This window comes from Rana temporaria, chromosome 1 (genome assembly GCF_905171775.1).
Source record: "Rana temporaria chromosome 1, aRanTem1.1, whole genome shotgun sequence".
In the NCBI taxonomy this organism is placed as follows: domain Eukaryota; kingdom Metazoa; phylum Chordata; class Amphibia; order Anura; family Ranidae; genus Rana; species Rana temporaria.
In genome coordinates, this window is record NC_053489.1 from 259,032,469 (window position 1) to 259,058,996 (window position 26,528).

At 41.7% G+C, this 26,528-nt stretch overlaps 2 protein-coding genes across 2 annotated transcripts in view; one reads left to right on the forward strand and one right to left on the reverse strand.

The window, feature by feature from the left end:
* Positions 1-2,232: 2,232 nt before the first annotated feature.
* Positions 2,233-26,528, forward strand: part of NFIL3 (nuclear factor, interleukin 3 regulated) — a 31,986-nt gene continuing 7,690 nt past the window's right edge. The window contains exon 1 of the mRNA XM_040354837.1: positions 2,233-2,496. The gene's annotated coding sequence lies outside the window, so the exon portion shown is untranslated. The remainder of the gene's footprint in view (positions 2,497-26,528) is intronic.
* LOC120912763 (piggyBac transposable element-derived protein 4-like) lies at positions 17,241-18,980 on the reverse strand. The gene has a single exon (XM_040322640.1). It carries the CDS (start codon positions 18,978-18,980, stop codon positions 17,241-17,243), a length of 1,740 nt encoding a protein of 579 aa, XP_040178574.1.

Genomic DNA, 26,528 nt, shown 5'->3' on the forward strand with positions numbered 1-26,528 from the left:
AAGCCACCTGCCAGTCAGGAATTTGGAATCAAGGGCAGAATCGCTGCAATTCCAAATAGGGTGGCAATCAGTGCAAAACATGCAAAGCGTGTTTGGGTGCCATTCATTCTAAAACATAGTGTTATTTCGCTGCGATTGTTGTGTTGCAATTGCGGCAAAATGTGCCTTTAAAAATCGTATGAAGCTTGTCGCCCAAAAAGAAGCCGAACTTCTTTTGGGTAACAAAGGTGTCTATTGAAGTGAATGGGATGCCTAAGCAGGGCACACAGAACACAAGTTCCCGCTACTCAAAGTGTAAATGGGATCTCTCCGAAGCTTGGACTTGCAGTGTGACGTCAGCCAACAGTGGACTTTATCCAGCTGGGTGTCAGCTAAAGGAGACACTGGCTAGGGTCCTGAAGAAGCAAAGTCCACTAAATTTCTTCTGCTACAAAAGGGACTTGCTTTATTCTGTACAGCCTGCTGCATACTGTAGTTCTATTCTGTACAGCATGCCACACAGTTCTATTAAAGGGTAAGTTCACCTTCAAAAAAAAATCTGTAGGGTTAACTTACACTGGACCTCCTCCTCATCACCCCTGGTCCTGCTCACCCGGAGCCCGGCGATCACCTGCTAGGAGACCTTGTATAGCCGGCTCACCGGTTGAATAGCCAGCTTGGTGATTTGTAGCTACAGGTAAGCCTATAATAAGGCTTACCTGTAGCTAAAATGAATATTTCGGTTATGTACGGTTTAGGAGATATTCACTCAGCGGCGCATGCGCTCTGAAGGTCCGGTAGATTGTGGCGGAATGGAAGACTCCCGTGCATGTGCGGGAGTGATGTCATCGTGGCTCTGGCCACTCACAGCGCCCTAGCCCGCGAACTTTGAAGAAATGCCAGCCCCCTCATGGGTGACTAGGCAAGCTGTGTGAGCTTTGTTCTAAGGCAGGGGTAGGCAACCTGGGGCCCTCCAGCTGTTGTGGAACTACATTTCCCATGAGGCATCGCGAGGCTGGCAGCTACAAATACTCCCAGAGGCATGATGGGACTTGTAGTTCTGCAAAAGCAGGTTGCCTACCCCTGTTCTAAGGTAAGTATTTAATAATGTGCTAGTATGCAATTTCAGGGTTTTTTTTTCCGTCGTTTACTACAGCTTTAATTTGGAGTATCCTACTAATTCCCTTCTCCTATCCAAATTCTCGGAATAAAATACAAATACACATCCCCTAGACTGGTCATTGGAGATAACAAGAAGAGTGTGTGCACCTGGCTGTGAGAAGATACCCTGTAACTGGCTGTGGATTAATCCATGGGAGACCCAGGCACAGTGAATCCTCCGGGGGTAGCGCTACATACACACTATAAAAAAAAAAAAATCGGCCAAACTATCGTTCAATTGTTCTCATTGTTTCACAGCAATGTATGAAAATTCTTTCATGACAAAGGCTTTTCTTTTATTCTTTGATAACGCACACACTTTTCTCGTGCGAAAACAGAACACATTAGACGAAAATGTTTGTTCTGTTTTCAGTCTCAGAAAAATCTTTTGTTCGGAATCGGCTGAGGAAAGTTGTGTACACACTATGAGAAAATCGGACGATAGGGTGTAGGAGCCATAAGGTGAGGAAAAGAGAGGGCTATGGAATTGGGGGGATAAGAGAGGAGAAGGTGATTGGTGGAGAGATGACAGTGAGGGATTGGATGACAGGGATCAGGTAGATGGGAATAGAGTGATGGCTGCTTTCCTGGAAGAGCAGTGAGCGCTGATTACAGACAATAGACTACAACGTGTCGCCGTACACCACGCCGCTCCGCTCATTCACTCAGCATGCTGCTGTTCCCAGTGACGTCATCATCCATCACCACCCTGACATTTACTACCCCCCCATAATGCACCGGTCACGTCTCCTCACACACCGCGACCCCTCCATTCATTCATTCCCCATACAAACAAAGGCTGGCTGCCCTTCTCCCTGTGTCTCTCAGGGGTTAACCCTCTACCACAGCGCTACGTATTGCTGTCGGCCGGTTACGTAAATGCCCCCGTCCCCTCCCATCCTTCTCCCTCCGGCTCTAGTTATGCAATCCACAGGACAAGAGCTCCACGTTCTACAGTCACACTGTGTTCACAAGCAGACTTCTTCATTCTTCCTCCACCCCCCGCCCCCTGTCTCCGGCTCCGCACTTTCATTGGTCGCCGACTCAAAGCGACGCCGAAACGATTGGCCCGCGGGGCGGAGCTCGCTTGAGTCAGCGCAAAGCCTGGAAGTGCACAGAGAGTAACACTGAGGAGTATTGACCTACTAACACAGATCTCTACAGGCTGGAGACTGGAGTGGGGACGGGAGCGAGTACACGCTGCATACACACACACACACGGGAGGTGCTAGTGCCCGATTCAGCATCCTAGTCTACCATCCCTTACCCACTTCTACCTACTGCTACATCTGATCGCCCACCTCTGGATACTAACATGTCCTAAGGATACGTTGCCTTGGATCACACCTCTGACAGGTAATGTGACAATGCTGCTATTGATCCCTGACATGTGTCAGCACTGGAATTGGCTCCTCATTTACATATATACATAGGTGAATGGATCTGTCACAAGCATCCATCTATCACTGCCTGGAATTGGGATCAAAACAGTGCAGAGCACTGCACGTGTATATAGAGTGTGTATGGTGCTGTGATCGTCCCCTATAGAATATTTATGTAGGATGCTGTGATAGTCCCCTATAGAGTATGTATGTAGGATGCTCTGATCGTCTCCTATAGAGTATGTATGTAGGATGGTCTGATCGTCTCCTATAGAGTATGTATTTAGGATGCTGTGATCATCCCCTATAGAATATGTATGTAGAATGCTGTGATCGTCCCCCATAGAATATGTATTTAGGATGCTGTGGTCGTCCCCTATAGAATATGTATGTAGAATTCTGTGATCGTCCCCTATAGAATATGTATGTAGAATGCTGTGATCGTCCCTTATAGAATATGTATGTATGTATGTATAGTGCTGTGATCAGATGCTATATAATGTGTATTTATGTGGAGTGCTGTGATCGTCCCCTATAGAATGTGTGCACCATGTGGGGTGCTGTGTGTGTCCCCTATAGAATGTGTGCATCACGTGGGGGTGCTGTGAGTGTCCCCCATAGAATGTGTGCATCACGTGGGGGTGCTGTGAGTGTCCCCTATAGAATGTGTGCATCATGTGGGGTGCTGTGATTGTCCCCTATAGAATGTGTGCATCATGTGGGGTGCTGTGACCGTCCCCTATAGAATGTGTGCATCATGTGGGGTGCTGTGATCGTCCCCTATATAATGTGTGTATCATGTGGGGTGTTGTGATCGTCCCCCATAGAATGTGTGTATCATGTGGGGTGCTGTGATCGTCCCCTATATAATGTGTGCATCATGTGGGGTGCTGTGATCGTCCCCTATAGAGTGTGCAGTGCGGGCCGGTAGGTGAGGTGTTCGGTGGAATGATTTGTCCTTTTGTTGTCTGGGATTCGGGGGAGGGTTCGGCTCACTCATTCTTTCATACATTGCATAACCCGTGCGCTGTGTGTAGGGAGGGAGGCGGCGGGGCTCCAGCTTGTTGTTGTCGCCGCTCTATGTATTGATTGTGAGATTTGGTGCAGGAGATCCATCAGTTACCTAATGAAGCAGCATGTCATCCTCCACTACAAGGAAACCATGTGTGGGAATCTTCCCCCATTGTTCACAAACTATCCTCATCTATCCAGCATCACCCTGGGTAGCGCAGATCTAGTGATAATGATCAGTGAATGAATAAGAAGGAATTATAGTAATGATGATCAGCGAATGTATGAGGAGGAATTCTAGTGATGATCAGTGAATGGATTCTAGTAATGATCAGGGAATGAATAGGAAGGAATTATAGTGATGATCAGTGAATGGATTCTAGTGATGATCAGGGAAAGTATGATAAGGAATTATAGTGATGATCAGTGAATGGATTCTAGTGATGATCAGGGAAAGTATGATAAGGAATTATAGTGATGATCAGTGAATACATTATAGTGATGATTAGTGAATGAATTAGAAGGCATTATAGTGACCAGTGAATGCATGAGAAGGGATTATAGTGATGATCAGTGAATGAATTATGATTAATGAATGAGAAGGCATTATAGTGATGATCAGTGAACAAACTGGAAGGAATTTTAGTGATGGTCAGTGAATGCATGAGAAGGAATGATAGTAATCAATGAATGAGAAGGAATTCTAGTAATGATCAGTGAATGAATAAGAAGGAATTCTAGCGATCAGTGAATGAGGAGGAATTGCGGTGTCATCTGTGAATGCCAGCGATGAGCCGTGCTGGGTCCTGTCTCCTGTTGCCGGCACACACACATACAGGAGTTCCTGGAAATGTTGTATTATGTAACCTCAGCATTCGCTGACTGTGTGTGTGTGTGAAAGGGGAGCTGATGGGGCAATTTTCTAAGCCTTTTACAAAAGATACTGGGACGATCTCAGCACTACAGAGGGGGGGAAAGTTATGGCATGGAGGGATAATAGGGGTAGGGAGTGGAGAGCAGACAATGGGTGGGTGAGATCATGTTCCTGAAGGGCTGCCATGCTGGGTAAAAATAACACACGGCTCTATATTTGGCATAGTGTTACTGAGTCGCGTCGTGGATTGCTCGGCAGCTCTTTAGCGTCCATTACGGTGTCATTAGCCTGGCTTATCTGGGGGATTACGTGTGGAAATAGGATGATGATATATAGACCAAGTCATCAGCCCCAAGTGCACTGATAATAACTCCCCCTAGACTAGAATCTCACTATCTAGACAGTACATGGTGTGCTTTAATTACTCCCCCACTCATAGACTTTCGTTGAATAATTTCCCCGTCGTCTAATTGTTCTAGACCCCTGATCAGGGTAGTACATGGTGTGCTTTAATTACTCCCCCAATCATAGACTTTCATTGAATTATTTCGTCATCATCTGATTGTTCCGATCCGGACGGTACATGGTGTGCTTTAATTACTCCCCCGCTTTCATTGAATAATTTCCCCATCATCTGATTGTTCTGATTAGGGCAGTACAGGGTTTGCTTTAATTACTCCCCCGCTTCCATTGAATAATTTCCTCTATCATCTAATTATCCTAAACCTATGATCGGAACAGTACAGGGTATTCTTTAATTACTGCCCCACTCATACACTTTCATTGAAAAATTCCCCCATCATATAAATGTTCTAGACCTCTGATCAGGACAGTGCGGGGTGTGCTTTATTTACTACCCACACATACACGTTCTTTGAATAAATTCCCCCATCATGTAACTGTTGTAGCCCCATGATCAGGACAGCGCATTATCTTATTTTTCTAGCCAAGGCAATGCAGGTAAGTTTTGATTACTACTCCACTGATTAGACTTTCACTGAATATATCTCAATTCCCTCAGAGTAGATCCCCATCATCTGAATTTCTAGCCAAGGCAGTGCAGGGTCAGCTTTATTTTATCCCCACCGATAGACTTCATTAAATAACCCCCTAGACTGGATCCACACTACCTAATTGTTCTAGACCTGTGATCTTGACAGTGCAGGGTGTGCTTTATTTACTATCCACCCATACACGTTCATTGAATAAATTCCTCCATCGTATAAATGTTCTAGACCTGTAATCCTGACGGTGCAGGGTGTGCTTTATTTACTATCCACCCATACACGTTCACTGAATAAATCCCCTCATCGTATAAATGGTCTAGACCTGTAATCCTGACCGTGCAGAGTGTTCTTTATTTACTATCTACCCATACATGTTGTTCAGTGAATAAATCCCCCCATCGTAATAATGTTCTAGACTTGTGATCCTGACCGTGCAGAGTGTTCTTTATTTACTATCTACCCGTACATGTTGTTCAGTGAATAAATCCCCCCATCGTAATAATGTTCTAGACTTGTGATCCTGACCATGCAGGGTGTGCTTTATTCACTATGCACCCATACACTATCATTGAATAAATCCCCCCATCATATAAATGTTCTAGACTTGTGATCCTGACCGTGCAGGGTGTGCTTAATTTAGTCCCCCACCTATTCACATTCATTGAATAAATCCCCCCCATGGTAAAACCGTTCTAGACCCGTGATCAGGGCAGTGTAGGGTGTGCTTTAATTACTCGCCCACTGATAGACATTCATTGAATATATCTCAATCCCCTCAGGCTAGATCACCATCATCTAATTATTCTAGCCAGGGCATTGAAGGTTGTTCTATCATTTCTCCCCACCGATATTCTTTCATTGAATAATTTCCCTGATCGTCTAATTGTTGTAGACCTCTAATCAGGGCAGTGTAGGATGTGCTGGCTTTTTGGCATTCCCCTCACTCCCTGTGAATGTGACATGCATGTAACATTGTCGTAGACAGTCCCCGTGTCCTTGGCGGATCATAAATAATTGCACACACAATGAGATCCAGCGGTGTATATGTGGTGGGGTGCTTGTTGTGGTTGAGGGCTGAGCACGTGAATGGGAGGAGCAGGGGGGAGCTGGGCTCTGCATTCCTTTGTTCTCCTGCAGGGAGGAATATACAAGCCCTATCCTGGCCATGTGGAAGGGACACTTGCTCGTCATATAGCCTTGAACTTGTATTTTCAATACAATGACCTCATTGGTAGAAATCCCAATTGTCAAAGCCCTGTTGCGGTGTACATCTATTCCATAGGGATGGGATGCAGACTGCACAGCACAACTGTTTTTAACAATGAACCTATTGACTGGGATTGAGCAACTGTCTCGGTGAATCAGGGTAGAACTGCTGCCGGAGAAAGGCAATTCTCAGCAGGATTGTGGCTTCCTAATAATGGTTTCTGCTGTCTTATGTAGTTCTATATCAGCAACAGATTTGTATTTATATCTAAGCTTTGTATTTTAGATTGATGCGATTATAAACGTATGCTCGTGTCGCTAGCCTGATAATCCTGCCTGGATTTTTGCACCAAAAAAGTACACATATTATACAGTAGTACTAACTGATATCTACTTAATATGGAGCTGGGAGTCGATGTGTGATAATATTATGACAGCATGGATTCTGGCAGTCTAATGTGTGAATTGAGTATTAGGCGACTGTGTATTATTTTCTACTACGCAGGCAGTTCTAAGATAGTAATGAGATATTTCATGAAAGTAATTAAAGCAGAGCTTTTGCTTTTCATTTATTGCAGATTTAAAGCAGGATTATGTTTGCTTATTGGCCATAATTGCTGGAATTACATTAGTCCTTAAAAGAAACCTGTTGTTTTTTTCATTCATAGTAACCCCAGACACTGTTTACTTTTTACACCTCCATATTCAGGCCTAGAAAGATGATTCATCCTCAAATACTGTATCTAATATCAGGAATCAGACACTCGTGAGGCTTGGAGTGCATTGTAGGTAGCTCCAGAGCTATTGAGCTGTAGCAATTAACACAGCAAGCCTTTTGCTTTCGCACATCACTGTTCACTTAAGTAAACAAGACCAGCTACTTGACCCTGACCGCAGATTTTTTCCTGATTCACATCATGGCTAAAGTGGATCTTCCAACAGTCATGTTTCAAAACCGTACTATTTGAAGTTATGGTAGTTCTCGTATACAAATTCCCTTTTTTTGATCACCTCTGTCGTAATTTTACCCTTTCTCTTTATTTATATGCAGATTAAGCTGTCTAGCAGAATGACAGTGACAGGTGTGGGGACAAAGCACAAGGCTGCAAGGGATGCTTAAGCAGTTGCAGCAACACTTTTTTTTGGTAAGATTTAAACCATGAGATAAAAAGTGACCCTTGAAAGCACCCTTGCTAGTGTGTTACACTTGGTCCTATATTGGTCTCAATATTTACATGAACAACATGTAAATATTGAAAAAAATTTACAAGATGCATGTTAAATGAAAAGAGACTATAATAAATAATGTTAGTACAGTACATGAAACGACTACATACACATATTTGTCAGAATTCGATTCATTCCACGATTGTAGTCCTATAACCACTTCAGCCCTGGAAGGTCCCCCCCCCCCCCCTTCGTGACCAGGCGATACGGCACTGCATTCGAAAATTGCGCGATCGTGCCACGCTTGTACCCTGTGCTTTTTTCCCCACAAACAGAGCTTTCTTTTGGTGGTATTTGATCGCTTCTGCGGTTTTAATTTTTTGCGCTATAAACCAAAAAAGACAGACAATTAAAAAAAAATCTATATGCTATGAAACATATCCAATAAAAAAAATGTAAATCAAATTTCTTCATCAATTTAAGCCAATATGTTCTCTGCTATATATTTTTGGTAAAAAAAAATCCCAATAAGCGTTCTTGATTGGTTTGCGCAAAAGTTATAGCGTCTACAAACTATGGGATAGATTTATGGAATTTTTTAATATATTTTTTTACTAGTAATGATGGTGATCAGCATTTTTTAGTGGGACTGCGACATTGCCGCGGGCAATTCGGACACTAAGTGACACTTTTTGGGTACCAGTGACACTAATACAGCAATCCGTGCTAAAAAAATGCACTGTCACTGTACTAATGACACTGGCAGGGAAGGGGTTAACACTGGGGGCGATCAAAGGGTTAAATGTGTTCCCTGGGAGTGCTTTCTAACTGTGTGGGAGGTGCTTTGACTGGGGGAAGAGAGAGATCTGTGTCCTGCTTAGCAGAAACATAAAATCTCCATCTCCCCCTCTGACAGAACGGCGGTCTGCCTTGTTTACATAGGCAGACCGCCATTCTGCCCCTCTTGAGAACGATCGCGGGGTGCCAGCAAACATCGCATCCACCAGACCTGCTGATTGGCTCCCGCTGTGTCCAATCACAGCGACCCGCAGGTACGTGATTTTGCGCAAGAGGGCCACCTTGCCGCAGCATATCTGCGTGGAACGGTCCAGAAAAGGTTAAAGTAGACATGTTCTAAAACATTTCTTCTTTTAGATGGTAAGCTCCATAAGCAGGACCCCTGTATTCCTTCTGTATTTAACTGTATTGTAATTGTACTATCCCCCTCTTCATTGTAAAGAGCTGCGTAAACTGTTGGCGCTAATATAACTCCTGCATAATGAATATTTTCTCACGTCCGGTACCCAACAGGTCACGTTTCCTTGCAGGGGTCATTTATTAATAAACATTTGTAGCTTGAGAATTATCCCAGTTTATTGGTTGCCCAGCTAAGCGTACCTGAGGACTGGAGTTGAGAAATAGGGGGTTATTTACTAAAACTGGAGAGTGCAAAATCTGGTGCAGCTCTGCATAGAATCCAATCAGCTTCCAGGTTTTATTGTCAAAGCTCAATTGAACAAGCTGAAGTGAAAGGCTTGATTGACTACTATTACAGAAACCGAGGGTCATGACAACCACTCAAAAATCCATTTTGATTTGTGCAGCTGTGCATAGTAGCCAGATTTTGAGTGCACCACTATTAGTAAATCTACCCAATACTGTCATAAAGGACCTTTTCTCATGTTTGAGGTCTTAGTTAGTTTCTGGTGTTTTTGCCATATGCATGGAGAAAATATTTGGGCAAAGTTGGTTTAATAAAAAAAAGAAAAAAAAGGTTGTGTTGGCCGCTTTTAGTTTCATATGAGCCAAGCAAACCTGCGTCAGTCTATGGTTAAAAATGTCTATAACCTGGTATGTTTGGATTGATTAACCCAGGCTGTAGGCTCATTATGTAGGCCATTGATCGTCAATAATGGAGCAAATTGGCTTACCCAATATTTACAAAAATTGAACATGAAGTGAGCAGGTATGTATAGTTCATGAAAAGCATATCCAAGGAACATATGCATGCAAGCTCACTAAAGCCCCTTTCACACTTATGCGACTTGTCCTGCGACTTGGGACTGCAAAGTCTCATGACTAGTCATACCCCATGATTTCCAATGAGTACCATTCATATCTTCGCGACTTCAAGTCAGGCCTTGTACTACTTTGGTCTGACTTTGATGCAAGTTGAGGTCCATAGACCTCAAGTTTAAAAGGCATTCCCTGAAATCACGTCAAAATCGGGGACGCAAAATTGCGCGACTTTAAAGTCGCGGCAGTGTGAACCCCCGGCCTTATGGTCACAACTGTTTCTTAAAAGGGTTGTAAAGGTTTTTTTCTAAATAGGTTCCTTTAAGCTAGTGCATTGTTGGTTCACTTACCTTTTCCTTCGATTTCCCTTCTAAATGTTTTTTTTCTTTGTCTGAATTTCTCACTTCCTGTTTCTCCTCAGTAAGCTTGCCCCCATCATCTGGCTGGGGGTTAGTCAGCCAGAACAGTTTACTGAGGATGAACAGGAAGTTAGAAATTCAGACAAAGAAAACAAAGGGGAAAAAAAAAACATATAGAAGGGAAATCGAAGGAAAAGGTAAGTGAACCAACAATGCACTAGCTTAAAGGAACCTATTTAGAAAAAAAAAAAAAAAAAACCTTTACAACCCCTTTAAGAGCAGGCAATTGAATATAATTATTTTATGTTTTCATGCATTTCCATTGTTGGATAACTGGTTAAATAGTAAATATATCATTGGAAGTACCATGGAATTATTAACAGCTCACGTTTAGATGTAATGAATCCATGTTATCGTTTACAACTATAAATCTAATAATTTTTGAATTGCTTGTATTTTGATGCTTGAAATTGTACATATAAGGAACTTTATTTTGCCATATCTATATATAGGTATAGCTATATATCTATATATAGATACACATAATTAGGAGGAAATATAATTAATTTATGTTTCTTAAATAACAGTAAAAAAAACTATAAATTAACTATATATAGTATATGTTTTAATTTCACATAATGCATATAGAGGTAGACCCAAAAGTCCTACATTACACCCAGTACACATGCATGCACCTAACTTGGTACTTGTTTGCCTGCAATTGCTGGTAGGCATTGCTTTGATAGATCTGTAGAAGTCAGTGCTGTCGTGAAGGAATGGCATTGATTGGCTGTAAATATAAATTCATGCGCAGTCTGAAACGATTTGCTCTATTGAAACCAATGGAGCAAGCCGTGAACGTCCAGATCAGTTGATTAAAACCAGGAAAGCGTAATTATGTCAATTTCTGATTATTGAAAAAATATTCCTAAATATGGTGATCCCAAGGATTTTGTTTTAGAATGAACAGCAGTGTGAACTCAATTTTAAATATTTTGCTGGTATAAAACATTTTCTTTTTTAGTAGTGAAAACTACTAAAAGGAAAATGTTTTATACCAGAAAAATATCTAAAATGTAACAAATACAACTGCTGCTGTTAACAAGGGATTTTGACCTGTATAATCATCCAACATTAAAGAAAAATATGAATAATCTCAAACCAATTTCCCCTTGCTCAGATAAAAATCCTGATTGGATAATTGAGGTGAATATTCGCACATTTTTTTTTTTTGAGTGAAGATTCTCAACTTCTTTAGTAAACAGCCTCAGTAGTCTCAGCCTATGAAGTGTAGGCTGTATATTTCATTTTTGTAGACACTAACAATCTCAGGCAGCTAAGACTCACATGCTTTCTTGGTCTAGTCTACTTTTGGAGTGCTTTTAACTAGCTGTGACATAACAGGCCGTGTGGCCTACAAATATCCATTTTCCATTCCTGTCTGTTGGTTCCTGCTCAGGATCACCTGGTGCTAATCAGTTTTGAAATATGATCCTGGAGACAGGATAACATTGTTTGTTTGCACAGATCGGGCAAGGCAGCCCTGGAGGAGGGAGGGATGCTTTGCCAGTCACGTATTCCCAATGTTTGTGTGTAGTCATTCATTAACATAGCAATTCTCTGAAGAAGAGAGAGAAGGGAGCGCTGTTGCTTTTTCCCACTGATTTAAAAAAAAAAAAAAAAATTGGTGAAAGAGATGGGCAAAGCACGATGCACTAATGATGGCTAAGAACAGAAAAAAAACGCAGGCTGTGTATCTCACAGTTTAAAGCTTTTAAAAATAAACCATATTATTATTACATGATTTATATAGCGCCATCAGTTTATGCAGCGCTTTATAATGTACAGCACAATTACAGCACCTATGCACAAAGGAAGAGAACAGCTTGTGGCTTGGATCGCTTTTCAGTCTTAATCTAAAAGTAGTTACTTCTCGAGTGATATCGGATCAATTCACAAAGCTAACCCACAAGGATAAGGATCCTTCTTTTCAAAACGTGACGGTGATCTTCAGCTGAGGCTAATGACATTTAAAAATGACAGTCACATGGCTAAACTTAAGATCTTATCCTCGTGTTAAAGCTTTGTGAATTCAGCCTTGCGTATCTCAACATCACAGTGATATTTGTTGGACCAGATGGATTGATAGACGCAAAAGCTAGCTGCATCCAATTGTGATCTGTGATTACACTTTAAGAGTAAATGACCTTTTTTTTTATCAACATGCTTCGAGTCTGCAATGCACCATAGTAACCAATTAGATTCAGATGATTATTCTCCAACTGTCATTTCCACTGCAGGTTTGTGTCTGAGTATTTACTAAATAGACAAAAAGAAAAAGAACAGCCCTGAATATATAAAACACGTAATAAAGAAGCTTAAAGGGGTTGTAAAGATTTGTTTTTTATTTTTCTAAAAAGGTTCCTTTAAGCTAGTGCATTGTTGGTTCACTAACCTTTTTTCTTCGATTTCCCTTATAAATGTTTTATTTCTTTGTTTTCTTTGTCTGAATTTCTCACTTCCTGTTCCTCCTCAGTAAGCTGTTCTGGCCGACTAACCCCCAGCCAGAACGGCTCGGATGATGGGGGAAAGCTTACTAGGGAGAAACAGGAAGTGAGAAATTCAGACAAAGAAAAAACACATTTAGAAGGGAAATCGAAGGAAAAGGTAAGTGAACCAACAATACACTAGCTTAAAGGAACCCATTTAGAAAATAAAAAACAAACCTGTAACCTTCATAGAGGGAAAAAAAGTAATTATTTCTTAGATTTACAAAATCTGAAAATAGTAATAACAGACTAAACACTAAATCAGTGGTCGCCAAACTGTTGCCCGCGAGCAAAGTGCTGCCCTTTGCTTGCCTTTGTGCGGCCCTTGGGGCACCATCCCTCGCATTGATATGAGACACATTCCTCCTACTGACACAAACTATGAGGCAACATTCCTTCAACTGTCATCAACTGTGGGGCATACTTTCTCTCACTTCTACTATTCCCTCAACTGACACCAACAATGGGGCAGAATTTCTCCCAGTGACACCAGTGATGGGGCACTATTCCTCCCAGTGATACAAAAGGATGGGGCACTATTCCTGATGCCAGGACATTTTCTACTCCCACTGGCCATATTCCGGCCCATCTAAAGGACAATGAACTGGCCCTTTATTTGGAAAATTTGAAGACCCCTGCTCTAAATTGTGTAGGCCCCCTTCACAAGGTTGTCCTCTATTCCGTCTCAGCAGAGTAACCTAGACTGATTCCTTGTTACGTTGGATCAGAATTTTTCCAATTCGGGAGACCCATGCAATCCTTATCTGTGTGTTTGCCTTTATCTGCCCTCTTCCGGTCAGGTTGGTAAAAGCAGACCCGGATGCAAGTTTGGTCCTATGAACCTGAATAAGATGTGGGTGGGTATGGGAGAATGCACATTCTCTTACATCCCTGCACCCCTAGGCATTCAATGCAGTTTATTTTTGGTTAATGTATTCATGGCTCAAAAACGGACTACAGGAATGCCAGACTGAAAAGGACTCGAACTGTTGCCTATGAATTGTCGTCCTGCTGCACCAAGCTGTGTAAAGTTTTGATTTACAAAAAGCGTTATATTAACACGAATAAAGAAGAAAAAAAAATCTTTATCAACAATTGATTAAAAGACATTCAGATGTAAAAGTAAACAGAATTTCCTCCCTCAGTGACAGAACTGGTTTTGATTCAAGAACTATTACAGTTTATTTTTTCTAAGTCAGTCTAAGACTATTTATGCTGCCAAGATGAATTTGTTGCCAGGCTTTCCTTACTAATTTTACTGACAGCTTGTGTCTGGAAAAAAAATCTTTTCTATTTTGTGAAGGAAAAAGTGCAAGGTTTTATATTCAGTTAACCTTCCGATTAGTTGTAACAGAGATACAGCTACACAATACCTATTTGCATTCTTAGCACACCTGCATAGGATCCGCTTACCCAAGTACCTTAAGGGTAGGGGTCAATTATATTTGCTCACAGCACAAGTTACACGTATTGTTACATAATCTAGACCTATTACTAACAGGGTTTAAAAGTCGCAAATTGCCCTTGTGAACCTATCACCTAATTTAAAAATCTCGTCATAAAAGCAGCAATTTTAAAATCGTTATTGATGACAAAATATGGTCATTGCCATTTAAATACTATGTCTGAAGAGAAAATAAAATAACAGTTCCTGAAAGCTAGAAGCTTAAATAAATAGTACTGCATGGCATCTATGGTGTGGGTCTTAAGACATTATGGATACATTTTCTTATATTGTATATGCAACATTTTATTACATTTTTACTTGATATCTAAAATGATACTGTGCTTGTATCTAAATCTTGGGGGCACTCACAATGTCAGTTTTAAATCAGCCCGGGCATGGACAGTTTGCATGGTGTGAGTAGAAACATGCCTGGGAATGGTTAGGTGTACTGTGCCCGGGGTCACTTAGAAGAGGAGGTCCTGGGAACATTTTCACTTGTGGTCCCGGAGGTTCTCTTCAATGTGAGTGCAAACCTTGCCAGAGCACAGAGCTATCCATAGAAGACTAAGCACAGAAGCAAGGATTAAAGTGGAACTTTAGTCAGAAAATTAAATCCTGATAGGTCACTTCAGGCTGACCCCTATTGCAGGTATAGTTATGTAAAACATTAAAAATAGGTGGCTATACTGTATAAAATCCAGTAATACATTGTCTCACTCTGCTCTGCACATGCTCAGTTGCTCTCCATTTTTAGGCACTGCTGAGTTTGTAGAGGCCAATCTGCTAACAGCCTTAAACCGGAATTAAACCCTCCTATCCTTAACCATTTGCCGACCACCGCATGCCGATTTATGTCGGCAGAATGGCAAGGGCAGACAAATGGGCGTACCTGTACATCCCTTTGAATTTGCTGCTTAGCAAGTGCGCACCGCGTACCCTGGAAGCGTGCCCGCGGGTCCCATGAACTCGATGTTCGCCGGCGGCCCATGATCATGACACAGAGAGGCAAACCGGGGAGATGCAAACAAGGCATTTCCCTGTTCTGCCTAGCAACATGACAGGGATCTACTGCTCCCCGTCATCGGGAGCAGTGATCTCTGTGGTGTTGTAGTGAGACCATCCCCCCTACAATTAGAACACCTTCCTAGGGATCTGTCAGTGTAAACAGGCAGATCCCCGTTCTGTCAGGGAAGTAGAGAGAGATCTGTTGTTCCAAGTAATCAGGAACAGCAGTCTCTCTCTTTACTCCCAGTCTGTCCACTCCCCCCACAGTTAAAGCACCTACCTAGGACACACTTAACCCCTTGATCACCCCTAGTGTTTAACCCCTTCGTTGCCAGTGTCATTTATACAGTAATCAGTGGCTATTTGTAGCTCTGATCGCTGTATAAATGACAGTGGTCCCAAAATAGTGTCAGATGTGGCCGATACAATGTCGCAGTCCCGATTAAAAAATTGCAGATCGCTGCCATTACTAGTAAAAAAAAAAAAAAAAAATGCCATACATCTAACCCCTATTTTTGTGGATGCTATACCTTTTGCGCAAACCAATCAATATACACTTATTGTGTTTTTTTTTTTACCAAAAATATGTAAAAGAATACATATCGGCCTAAACTGTGGAAGAAATTCGTTTTTTTATATAATTCTGGGGAATATTTATTATAGCAAAAAGTAAAAAATATTGCTTTTTTTTTTTTCAAAATTGTCGGTCATTTTTTGTTTATAGCGCAAAAAATAAAAACCGCAGATGTGATCAAATACCACCAAAAGAAAGCTCTATTTGTGGGAAAAAAAGGACGTAAATTTTGTTTGGGTACAATGTTGCATGACTGAGCAATTGTCAGCTAAAGCGATTCAGTACAGAATTCGCAGAAAAATGCTCTGGTCGGCAAGGGGGTAAATCCTTCCCGGGGCTAAAGTGGTTAACAGCCAAGGAAGCTGCTTCTGTTTGATCTGCAACTGCCATGGTTGCTGCACATGTAATCAGTTGTAACACCAGCCATTTGATGGTTTGACAGTTTGGTTGAGAGCACAATCAAATCAAACTGTTTTTTGAAACCGGTAAATCAATGGGGTTAGTTCTGCTTTATGATTTACAGCTGGGGCTTTGGGTTTTTAGCAAAATTACATGATCCAGCTAGAAGGAACAGGAGCAATCCTGGAGGCAATTTACAGCTCACACTAATTTTGGTAGCAAATTATTCATGTAGAATGTATGTTCTTTGCTAACGAACATATTTTTTTAAATCAAATTGTTATGTGTAAAGTTCCACTTTTCAAAGTGGTCTGGTTGGCAGAGGCGATGCTGTAAGTGTGCCGGGGAACACTTGCTTACAGACTGGGAGGGTGACACAGTTTGCTGCATGTTTAGAGATTCCGGGCTTCCCTTTCGTCTCATGTTCTCTGGTTATACATCACCTTTTCACGGTGTTTAGTCCACAAGTGGTAAAAGATGGGGATCAGTTGAGTATAAGTTTAGTGATCTAGCCGTTACTGAAAATGTACTACAGATGCTTATTACAAGAAATAAAACATCCTGTTGAGGCAATCCTACTAAGATCTGTGCTACATATCACAGTTACATAGATGTGACCCAAATTATAGAAAGAAGTAAAATGCCACACTCTGATGAATAATGACTTCTTATGCATTATGATCTTTCACAGTATAGAATTGCAGATTGTGGTGCCATGTCATAACTTTATAATTCAGTTGTGCATGTACTTTTCTACAGGCCTGGTACAACAGATCACATTTCCAGATGGAAATGCAGTACAGCTTAACCTCCCTAGCGGTATGATTCTGTCTGGAATTTTGTTCCAAAAGCGGTACCATTTTTTTGTATGGAAATTTGGTGTTATTTATTGTAGGCCTGCAATTCTTAGTAATTACTTACTTTAACCTGACCTAAGAAGACTCTAGTAGACCTCTCAGATGTAATAACGTTCGAAAAAATAAAATCATGAGTTATAATCTAATAAATAATATCATTTTATTCAGTAATGTAATAAATAATGCAATTTGTCAAACAGAAGAAAATTCAGTAATAAATAATGCAATTTGTCAAACAGAAGAAAATTCAGTAAACATCCTGGGTGTGGTAAATTTTGAAACATGGGACTGCACATAGACCAACGTCACAATCAGAGCAATAGAACCTTGTTTCCTTTCGGACTTTTTTTCCATTCCCATCTCGCTTTGAGCAGCAAACTACACACATTCTTGTAGGTGCTGCCTTTTTTGCGCTTGGCGGGATGTAATCCGTAAAGTGACGACCAGTCAGCCTCTCTGGGTTTACAATGTCAACAGCGCGACGTCCAGATCTGTTCACGGCCACTGATGGCGTTTGGTAGTTCAAAAAAATTTGCTCCACCACCTTCCAGATGAAGTCGGAGTGAACAAGAGGCTTGTCACTCCTTCCCTTGTGCAGTATATAGGCATTCCACATACATTGTTCCAGGAGATGCCTGAATATTTTTTTATAGTATTTTTTTTGTTGCTTCCGCATAGCTGGATAGAAGGTCATCGCCTGATCGGCTCTATCGACTCCTCCCATGGTGTTGTTGTAATCGATCACAAGTTGTGGCTTTTTGACATCTTTCCCACCTCTTGTGTGGACCATGGCAGTGGAGGTGGTATGTACTGTACTCATTAGGCACACGTCTTTTTTGTCACGCCAACGCATTGCCATCATCTTTCCTTTCTGCCAGGCCACCATTTCTCCTGTTTTCAGTTTTTTCTTGGAAAACATACATGGCAGGTCACGTCGGTTGGCTCTAGCGGTTCCATATGCGTCAGTCTTGTTTTTTAGTAGAAACTCGTACAGCTCAGGCGACGTGTAAAAGTTGTCGGTTGTTACACAATACCCCTGATTGAGCAATGGTTCAAGCAATGAAAGGACTGATGACGTTGCCATCCCATAGTCGCTGTACCTGGGGTTGAATTGTGTTCCTTTGCCGGTGTATATGATGGAATTCCATATATAGCCAGTTGTAGACTCGCAGAGCATATAGGATTTTATTCCAAACCGCGCTCTCTTGGATGCGATGTATTGAATCCAGCTGAGGCGTCCTTTGTAAGCCATCAGACTTTCATCAATGCTGATGTCACGGTCTGGGACATAGGCCTGCTGGAAATTTGTTATAATCATTTGGAATACTTCCCAGATTTTCTTCAGTTTGGGCGCTGGATGTGTGGCTTCGTCAAAGTCCTCATTGTTGGTGAAGTGTAGATTCTTCATTATGAGGGAAAATCGGTACTCGGACATGATGGTGCCAAAAAATGGGGTTGCCAGCAATTTATTTTTAGTCCAGTACCATCTCTGCAGGGGTTTACCCACCACCCCTTGGAGAAGTATTAGCCCCAGAAATTTCCATATGTCCTCCTTACTCACAGGTTCCCATTTTCTGGATCTGGAAAACTTGCTGTGCAGAGTAGTGGATTGCTGCTCTTTGTAGCGGTTTGTCTCCGTGACAATCTTTTCAATGACGTCATCTGTCAGAAATAATTTTAGGTACGCCAAAGGATCATTGTGATCAACTTCTACCTTCATCCCAGGCGATCCTGTAAACGGGAATCTTGGCGGTGGTACTGCATCCATACCGCAATCAATAGGGCACCAAGTGCGCACCTCACTGAGCTCAAGTGGAGATTCGTCGCTGTCGCTACTTCTCTGGTCAGAGTCGGAGTCGTATGACGAATCTTGCCACGAATCGCTATCGCTGTCGCTCAATTCTGCGAGGAACTCTGTGTCGCTGTCGCTGTCACTTATCTGATCCAAAGCCGCTTTGGAGGTGCTAAAGTGACGCTTTGATGCCATTTTATTTTTTTTGGTTAGATAAAACAGCAAAAAGGGCAGCCAGGGCAGTGTAGAATAATCTGAGGTGAAATCTGAGGTGATACAGTGAAATCCTGTCAGATTACACTGTATCATGTAACTTTATGTGTGTGTTTTACTTTTTTACATTGTAACATTGTAACTTTTTTGAATCTCCCGCCCACTTCCGCCACTGTGAGGCGCTGCGGTTCACAGAGACGGAAGAGAGAGGAGACATCAGAGAAGACATCAGCGGGGCTCTCACCGGGATTAGGTAAGAACACCGCTGCGCTCACTCTGCAATACATTCTGCCGGGGCTCTCACCGGCGATCACAGCGGGAAACCCCGCTGGATCGCCGGGATGTCACCACACCACCGCTGCGCTCACTCTGCATTTCCCCTGACTCATCTGACCGGCGATCCAGCGGGAAACCCCGCTGGATCGCCGGGATGTTTAGCCACCGCTGCGCTCACTCTGCATCCCCCCCAGCGGGACTAGTCTGACCGGCGATCCAGCGGGAAACCCTCGCCGGATCGCCAGGAATTTTTGGGGGAAAAAAAAATGCACCCCGAGCGTGACTCGGGGTTACCGCTTCTGGCACTGAATGTTAACCCCGAGTCACGCTCGGGAATACCGCCAGGGAGGTTAAATCAGTATTAAACCAAAAAAACATTTTATTATATTGCAGCTTACCAATTCTTAGATGATATCCTGCATTAGTTTGCTTTTTTTAGGCTTTCTTCCTTCTATTTTTATCTGGTGAACCAGCCAGCAAGTCTGTTGTTTTTCAAATGCACAAGCTCTCCAGCAGAATGTATCAGTTTACATGCATAAACCAAACCACTTAAAGGAGTTGTAAAGGCAGTAGTTTTTTTATCTTAATGTATTCTATGCATTAAGATAAAAAACCTTTTGTGTGTAGCAGCCACCCCAGCAACCCCCTTATTACCTACCTGAGCTCCATCTTTCTCCAGCGATGTCTACGGTCCCCTCAGTAATCTAAGACATTCCACCTGATTGGCTGAGACAGAGCAGGGGCACCATTGGCTCTCGCATCTGTTAATCAAAGTCAGTCAGCCAATCAGGGGAGAGATGGTGGGGCTAGGCAGCGGCCCGTGTCTGAATGGATACACAGAGCTCTGACCCGGCTTGGGTGCCCCTTGTAGCAAGCTGCTGGCTGGGGGCACTCAAAGGAGGGAGGGAGGGGCTAGGAGCAGCAGAGAGGGACCCAGAAGAGGAGGATCTGGGCTGGTCTGTGCAAAACCAACTGCACAGAGGAGGTAGGTATAACATGTTATTATTTTGAAAAAAAAAATAGCCTTTACAATCCATTTAACACTGACAGGGGTGGTTCAAATGAACAGATTTTATTTATTTATGTAAAACCTTTATCTCAAAAGGAAAAAAATGTTTATATAGTGTGATCTGGAGTTTGGCATTAATTTGTTAGTGGTTCTAAATCTGCTAATTTAACACTCCCCTCTCTGCAGACTGGACAGTGTTGCTGTCTGCTGTGCCTCCTGTTCTCATTCCTCCAGAGCGGTGTCTTACTAATACAGGAGGTGTGTTACTGGGCAGATCAGAGGAAAACGTCAAAGAAAAGAAAACTGATGCAGCCACTACTTATTAGTAAACTGCAATGTATTACATTTTTGGTTTGGGGTTTAATACTGCTTTAATTGACTTGTGAAAGGGACTACAACTAAATTATAATGTACTTCTAGTTGTATTTATTTTTGTTTCTTTTATAACAGATATACATATTATTTATTGAAACAGGCCACACATTTAACATATGCTTCTTAATAAGAAAAAATATAACTGCATGGGTACTGCGATGAATGTGACATTCACCAAACATTCACTGCAGGTGTAACTATCCTGATGCATGCGTTTATATATTTTAATAATAGATCAGTTAAAAGCTAACCCCCACCTTTTTGCTAAAAAATAATACAATGCATTTATTTTTTGCATATGAGCTTGCAAAGCATTGCAACCACAATCGGTGGACCATGCCTTTGTGTTCCATAGAGAGATACAAGTCAGTCTGCTGTGTCAGCCGACGGGGCTTGTAGTATGTTCATTCATAGATGTCAATTATAAGTGTTACCAATAATGTACGATAGCCTGTAACGTCCATGATAATAATAGCTCTCACTCACTCTCCTGGTGACCTTGCCTATAACACGCTTCCTGTCTTAAGCTGGTCATAGACGGTTCGAATCTCGGCTGGTTCTGTAGTAACTGGCCGAGCTTGGAACCATGTATGGGCAGGTTGAATGTACCCAAGTCAATTCTTCAATTGACTTGGGTACAACCAGCATATTGAATTTGTGGGAATGCGATTATTGCCAGTGGCCCTAGCCATTAGTAATAATCACTGTGTTCTCCCAGGAGGAATGGCTCCCCACGCCCCTGGTTGCAGAAAAGAAAATCGCATCATCTAGAGTATCTGCATTCTGGATGAAGTAGTAAAGCTACTAAAGGATTGTCAGTCTAGGGGTAGGGTAGTGTTAGGCTAGCTAGATGGACTTCACCAAGGCAGCGCATAGATGAGTCTGTTTGTTTGTTTGTTTTTTTCAACCAGCGGGTTGAGCAAAAAAAAAAAACTGACTCTGTTCCCCCATCCACACACTCAACAGTACAGATTCTGATACCAATGTTTTTTTTTGAGTCTTGTGACTCTCATACATAGTGAAGATTTGTAACCAGAGTGGTTGGATCAAAGGGCGTGACCACATAGCATGGTTTCTCTTTTTTTGCAGTTCCAGCATTTGGGTTTAAGGCAGAAAGATAATATTTTCTGTATGGAAGAAGGGTATTGATCTTGACGTTTTTCCTCCTGAGCCATAATTTGGGATGATGAACTTGTATTGCCTCGTACACACGATCAGTTTTCCAGAAGGGAAAACTGTGAGGAGAGCTTTTGACTGGGAATCCCGGACGTGTGTATGCTCCTCGCAGTTTTTCCGACGGGAAAACTGCCCAAAAAACGCCGGACAGTTCTCTTTTTTCCCACCAGGAAAAAACTGTGGAGGTTTTTTTCAGTGAAATTACGATTCAGGTCTGTTTCTCATACAAAAATGCAATGAGGCTGGTAGTGAATGCCTAGTTCAGGAGGATAGCATAACGTTGGGTAGGGGTTTAAGATTGGAGACTCAGAGAAGGACAAGAGTTGCCTAAAGTGGGATCCTTTTTACTAGGGTGGTTGGCAAAATCCCTCAGCTTAAAGTAGTGGAGCCAGCTACCAGGTTGGGGAGGTAGATCTGTGGTTGGTGTACCAAAAGAACCCAAGCACTCAGCACATAGTGTCTTGGTTTTTGGGGAGAGACCTCTACTTGACTGTTGTCCATCTTTATGTTGCTATATATTCTGTCATTGTAACTTAGATTTGATTAAAAGTTAGTTAGTGCCTTGTGTGGTACAGCTCCCCTTTTATTCAGACAGATGTAAAAAAAAAGTTGCATTCCATACAGTGTTAAGTTTTTTTTGTTTTTTTTTACTGGTCTTTATTATATATTATGGGCCTATGCACATGCTGTATTGTGCTCAGTTATCTTACATGCTATATAAAATTAAAGTAGAAAATTCTTTATGGGTAGTTTCCATATGTACACAAGTAAACACATGTAAATGCTGCGACTGAAGACAGAGCTAGAGGATTGGAAGAAGAATGTCTAAACATGAGTAAACAGAAGCATCTAATCTTATGCAAGTGTCAAAGACATTAGAAGGCCGGTGGCTGTTGGGATACTAGGTAGCAACTCTTCATGTTCTAACTGCTAGACAGCTGCTTTTGTTTTTGTAATTTTTATTGCAGAATCATAGTGCATACACCCTACATGCCAATTTTATCTTGCAAAATAATATTTATCTCCTGAAAAATCTAACTGAAATTATAGACTTCCACTATACACCTAACCCTTATTGGAAAGGGTAGGAGGGGAATTTTTTGAAATCTCCAGGTGCCCACTCTCCTTCAGATCCTGCTGATATCTGAATTTAATGTCCATCAGTTTTGTGAAATAGCAATGTGGCTACCTAAAGATTTCCCCATTCTGTACATACAGTACATGTACACTTCCATATCACAATTTTGATTATGTAACTTTATGTGACTGTTGGTGAACCCCAACATAGGGGAATGACAGCAAATGGGGAAATATTTTCATTTCATTAAATAGACATTGCTGTAACATGGCCCACAAGCCACCAGTTACCTGGACCTGTTGCATTCGTATAATTAAAAGAATTGATACAAAATTTCTGTAATGTGATTTATTTACTAAAACCGGAGAGTGCAAAATCTGGTGCAGTTGTGCATGGTAGCTGATCGGCTTCTAACTTCAGCTTGTTCAATTAAGCTTTGACAATATAACCTGGAAGCCGATTGTTTTTTATGCAGAACTGCACCAGATTTTGCACTCTCCAGTTTTAGTAAATCAACCCCTAGATGCTCTTAGGCTGGCCATAGACGGAGTGAATTTCTTGGTTGCAGGTAAGACATTCACTTGATTCCCCATACAACATAGACCGTATTGACAGGGGAATCCCTCCCATGCAGCCATTGTGTTCGCCCAGCGGGGGGGAGAGTGTGGAAGCCATTGCCACTGGGAGAGAACAGTGATTATTGCTAGTGGCTCTAACAGCTGCTAGTGATAATTGCATGCAAGATCTGTAAGATCAGGCTGGTTGTAGCCAAGTTGAATGACTGATCAACTTGGGTACATGCACCCTGCCCCTACATGGTTCAAATCTCATCTATGGCCAGCTTTAATAAATACATGTTGCCCACACAGAAAAAAAAATCAAACACCAAGCATGAGTAAAACTTACCCATCATAAATGTATGTTGCATTATGCCCCCGTACACACGATCAGAATTTCCGATGGAAAAGGTCAGACGAACTTTTTCCATCGGAAATTCCGAACGTGTTTATGCCCCATCAGAGTAATTCCGATGTGAGTTTGGTCTAGCTAGAGCCCGATCGTGTGTACAGGGCATAAGAGAATGAAATGGGGTAAATGCGCCCACTGCACAGCACTTACTCACAAACCGATGTATTATGTTCCCATTCATTATACACTATTTCCCTTCTCTATATGCTAGTTGTTTTATTTGTGCTTAGCTGTATTATAGATTGATCCCTCCTGTATTGATTTGTATTGTGACTGTACTGTCTTCTCTGATGTAAAGCGCTGCGCAAACTGTTGGCGCTATATAAATCCTGTATAATAATAATTATAGCTATTAAGACATATCATTGTTTCTGAATCCATACAATGAAGTTATCCATCACAGTTCAGTCTGTAAAGTTAGAAACAACTTAGAAACATCCTGCTGTATCGGCTCACCACAAAAACCTCAAAAAAAGTTTGAGGTTTTTATGTACTCAGTGACATGAAAAAAACACTGCAGTTTATCGAATTGTCTGCTTTTACTATATACAAGTAAACTATAAAAAATATATCATAAAAAAAAAAAACATTTTATTAAAACATATTTCTCCTTCTTCATTACATTATACCAATTATTTAGTTGTTACTTTTAAATGACTGCTGAATTTAATGTTTACTTTGAAGTTCTAAAAATGTTCATAGTGTAATGCCAAAGCTAAAAATCATTTAAGAATTAAAACCGTAAGAATGGCCATATACAGCCTGAATGATATAAGCACCCAGTCTGAATATTGCCTGTAATAATTAGCAACTGATTGGCTGTGTAGGTTCCCCCTTAAAGAGTTTTTTTTTTATATTAATAATAATAATAATAATAACCGTCATACTTATCTGCTTTTGTGCAGTGTTATTGTACAAAGCATCCCCGAACCTCCTTTTCTGGGTCCCCCAGCACTCTCTGCTCCTCTTTTCTGTGCTCCATCATAGGAAGCGGTTTCCTATGGGGTGCACCGGTGGGCTCCCTCCTGAGCCAGGCTGTGTGCGTCCATTGACACACACGATGCAGCTGGGACCCACCCCCTGCTCCCACTGCTGCCTCCATGTCCTGTGGGAAGAGAGAGAGTGGAGAGCACCCCAGCAAGGGAGCACTGGATCTAAACAGTTCTCATGTAAGCATTTAGGAGGGATAAGGGGGTGATACAACGGCTGGGATTTTATTAGCGAACTACGCTAATTGCATGGCCGCTTGTGTGCACTGGGAGATACAGTGCCTTTCCCGGTTCTTTCCCCTTCTTTCTTTCCCTTTTTTATTACAGAACTCTATTGAAATATCAGGAATAACATTTTAATACAGTTATATTCACTGCAGCAGTGTTGTGATGTGGTGGTTTGCGTTACTTTTTTTTTTCAGTGTACACTACAGCAAAGCTGGTGTGAGCTGACACCATTGGAAACAAGGCATTTTGTTTTGTCTATGCATTGGGGTTGCGCTGAAATTAGATGCCAGTGTGGCATCAAGGCATCTATTGTGAATGAGCCCTAAGACTAGACAGAAGAGAAGGTATTTGATTTGAATTATCCTTGTTAAACAGCCATATTGATTTGATTCCTATACTCTTGGCGTGGTCCCTTAATAGCAGTGTGTACTAGTCATTCATTGATTGCAACAATTAGCCCATTCAGAAGTGAACATCAGAGAGAAAGCAAGAGGTTTTAAATGGACTTGTTATACCACACAGGGATATTCCGACTTAGGCTCAGACTTCATGGATCAGAATTCGGCCAGTTCAGCAGGGACCATGTGTGGGCACTGTGAATAAAAAGATTCAATCTACTGATCGAATAGTGGAAAATTTCAGCTCAATCAGCACTGCAAGCTATAGCCTACAGCGCTGATCAGTGTATTCTTGTGACCGGAATCGCTCTCTGCTGTTAGTCTACAAAGATACAGTGGGGAGGATTTCCCAATCCACCTCAAATGTGTGGATGGGGAAATCCGGTCCATTGTCTTTATTCAACTTGCTCATTAAACAAAAAAACTGACTCCGCTGCAAATCACATCGAACCACACAAAAAGTATTGCATGCACTACTTTAAAAAAAATACGCTGCACCAAATTGAATAATACTGCAGTACCATACGATTTGGTGGCTGCAATCGCAATGTGTTTGCGATCCGCTGCAGATCGCAAACGCAGCAGTGAGCGTAATGCTGGAAACACGTCTTTTTCCGCACCGCATTCTAGGGTGAACCAAGCACATCTAAGCATCAAACAAACAAATCTCATCCGGATGAGTTGGGAACAGGTTTCTGAGTTAAGGAGTGATGGGAAGATCTCTAGCAACCAGTCTTGTCAGTGAAAGAGCTGTCCAGTCCATCAATGACCATGATCAATTCTAGAAAAGAGTGTAATATATAGACATAGCTAATGTTTTTGTTTGCAACCACAAAAAAACTGCCAATGTGATTTTTTAAATTAACTAAACAAACCATTGTAATAAAATGAAGTCTGAACGTGGTCCCACCATCACAGGATGACCAAATTCTGTCAGACCAGCTGCTGTACAAACGGGCTGAATGTTGGCTGGTTTCTATTGAACCATCCGACATTCGGCCCGTGTGTACTAGGCTTTAAGACCAAAAAAAA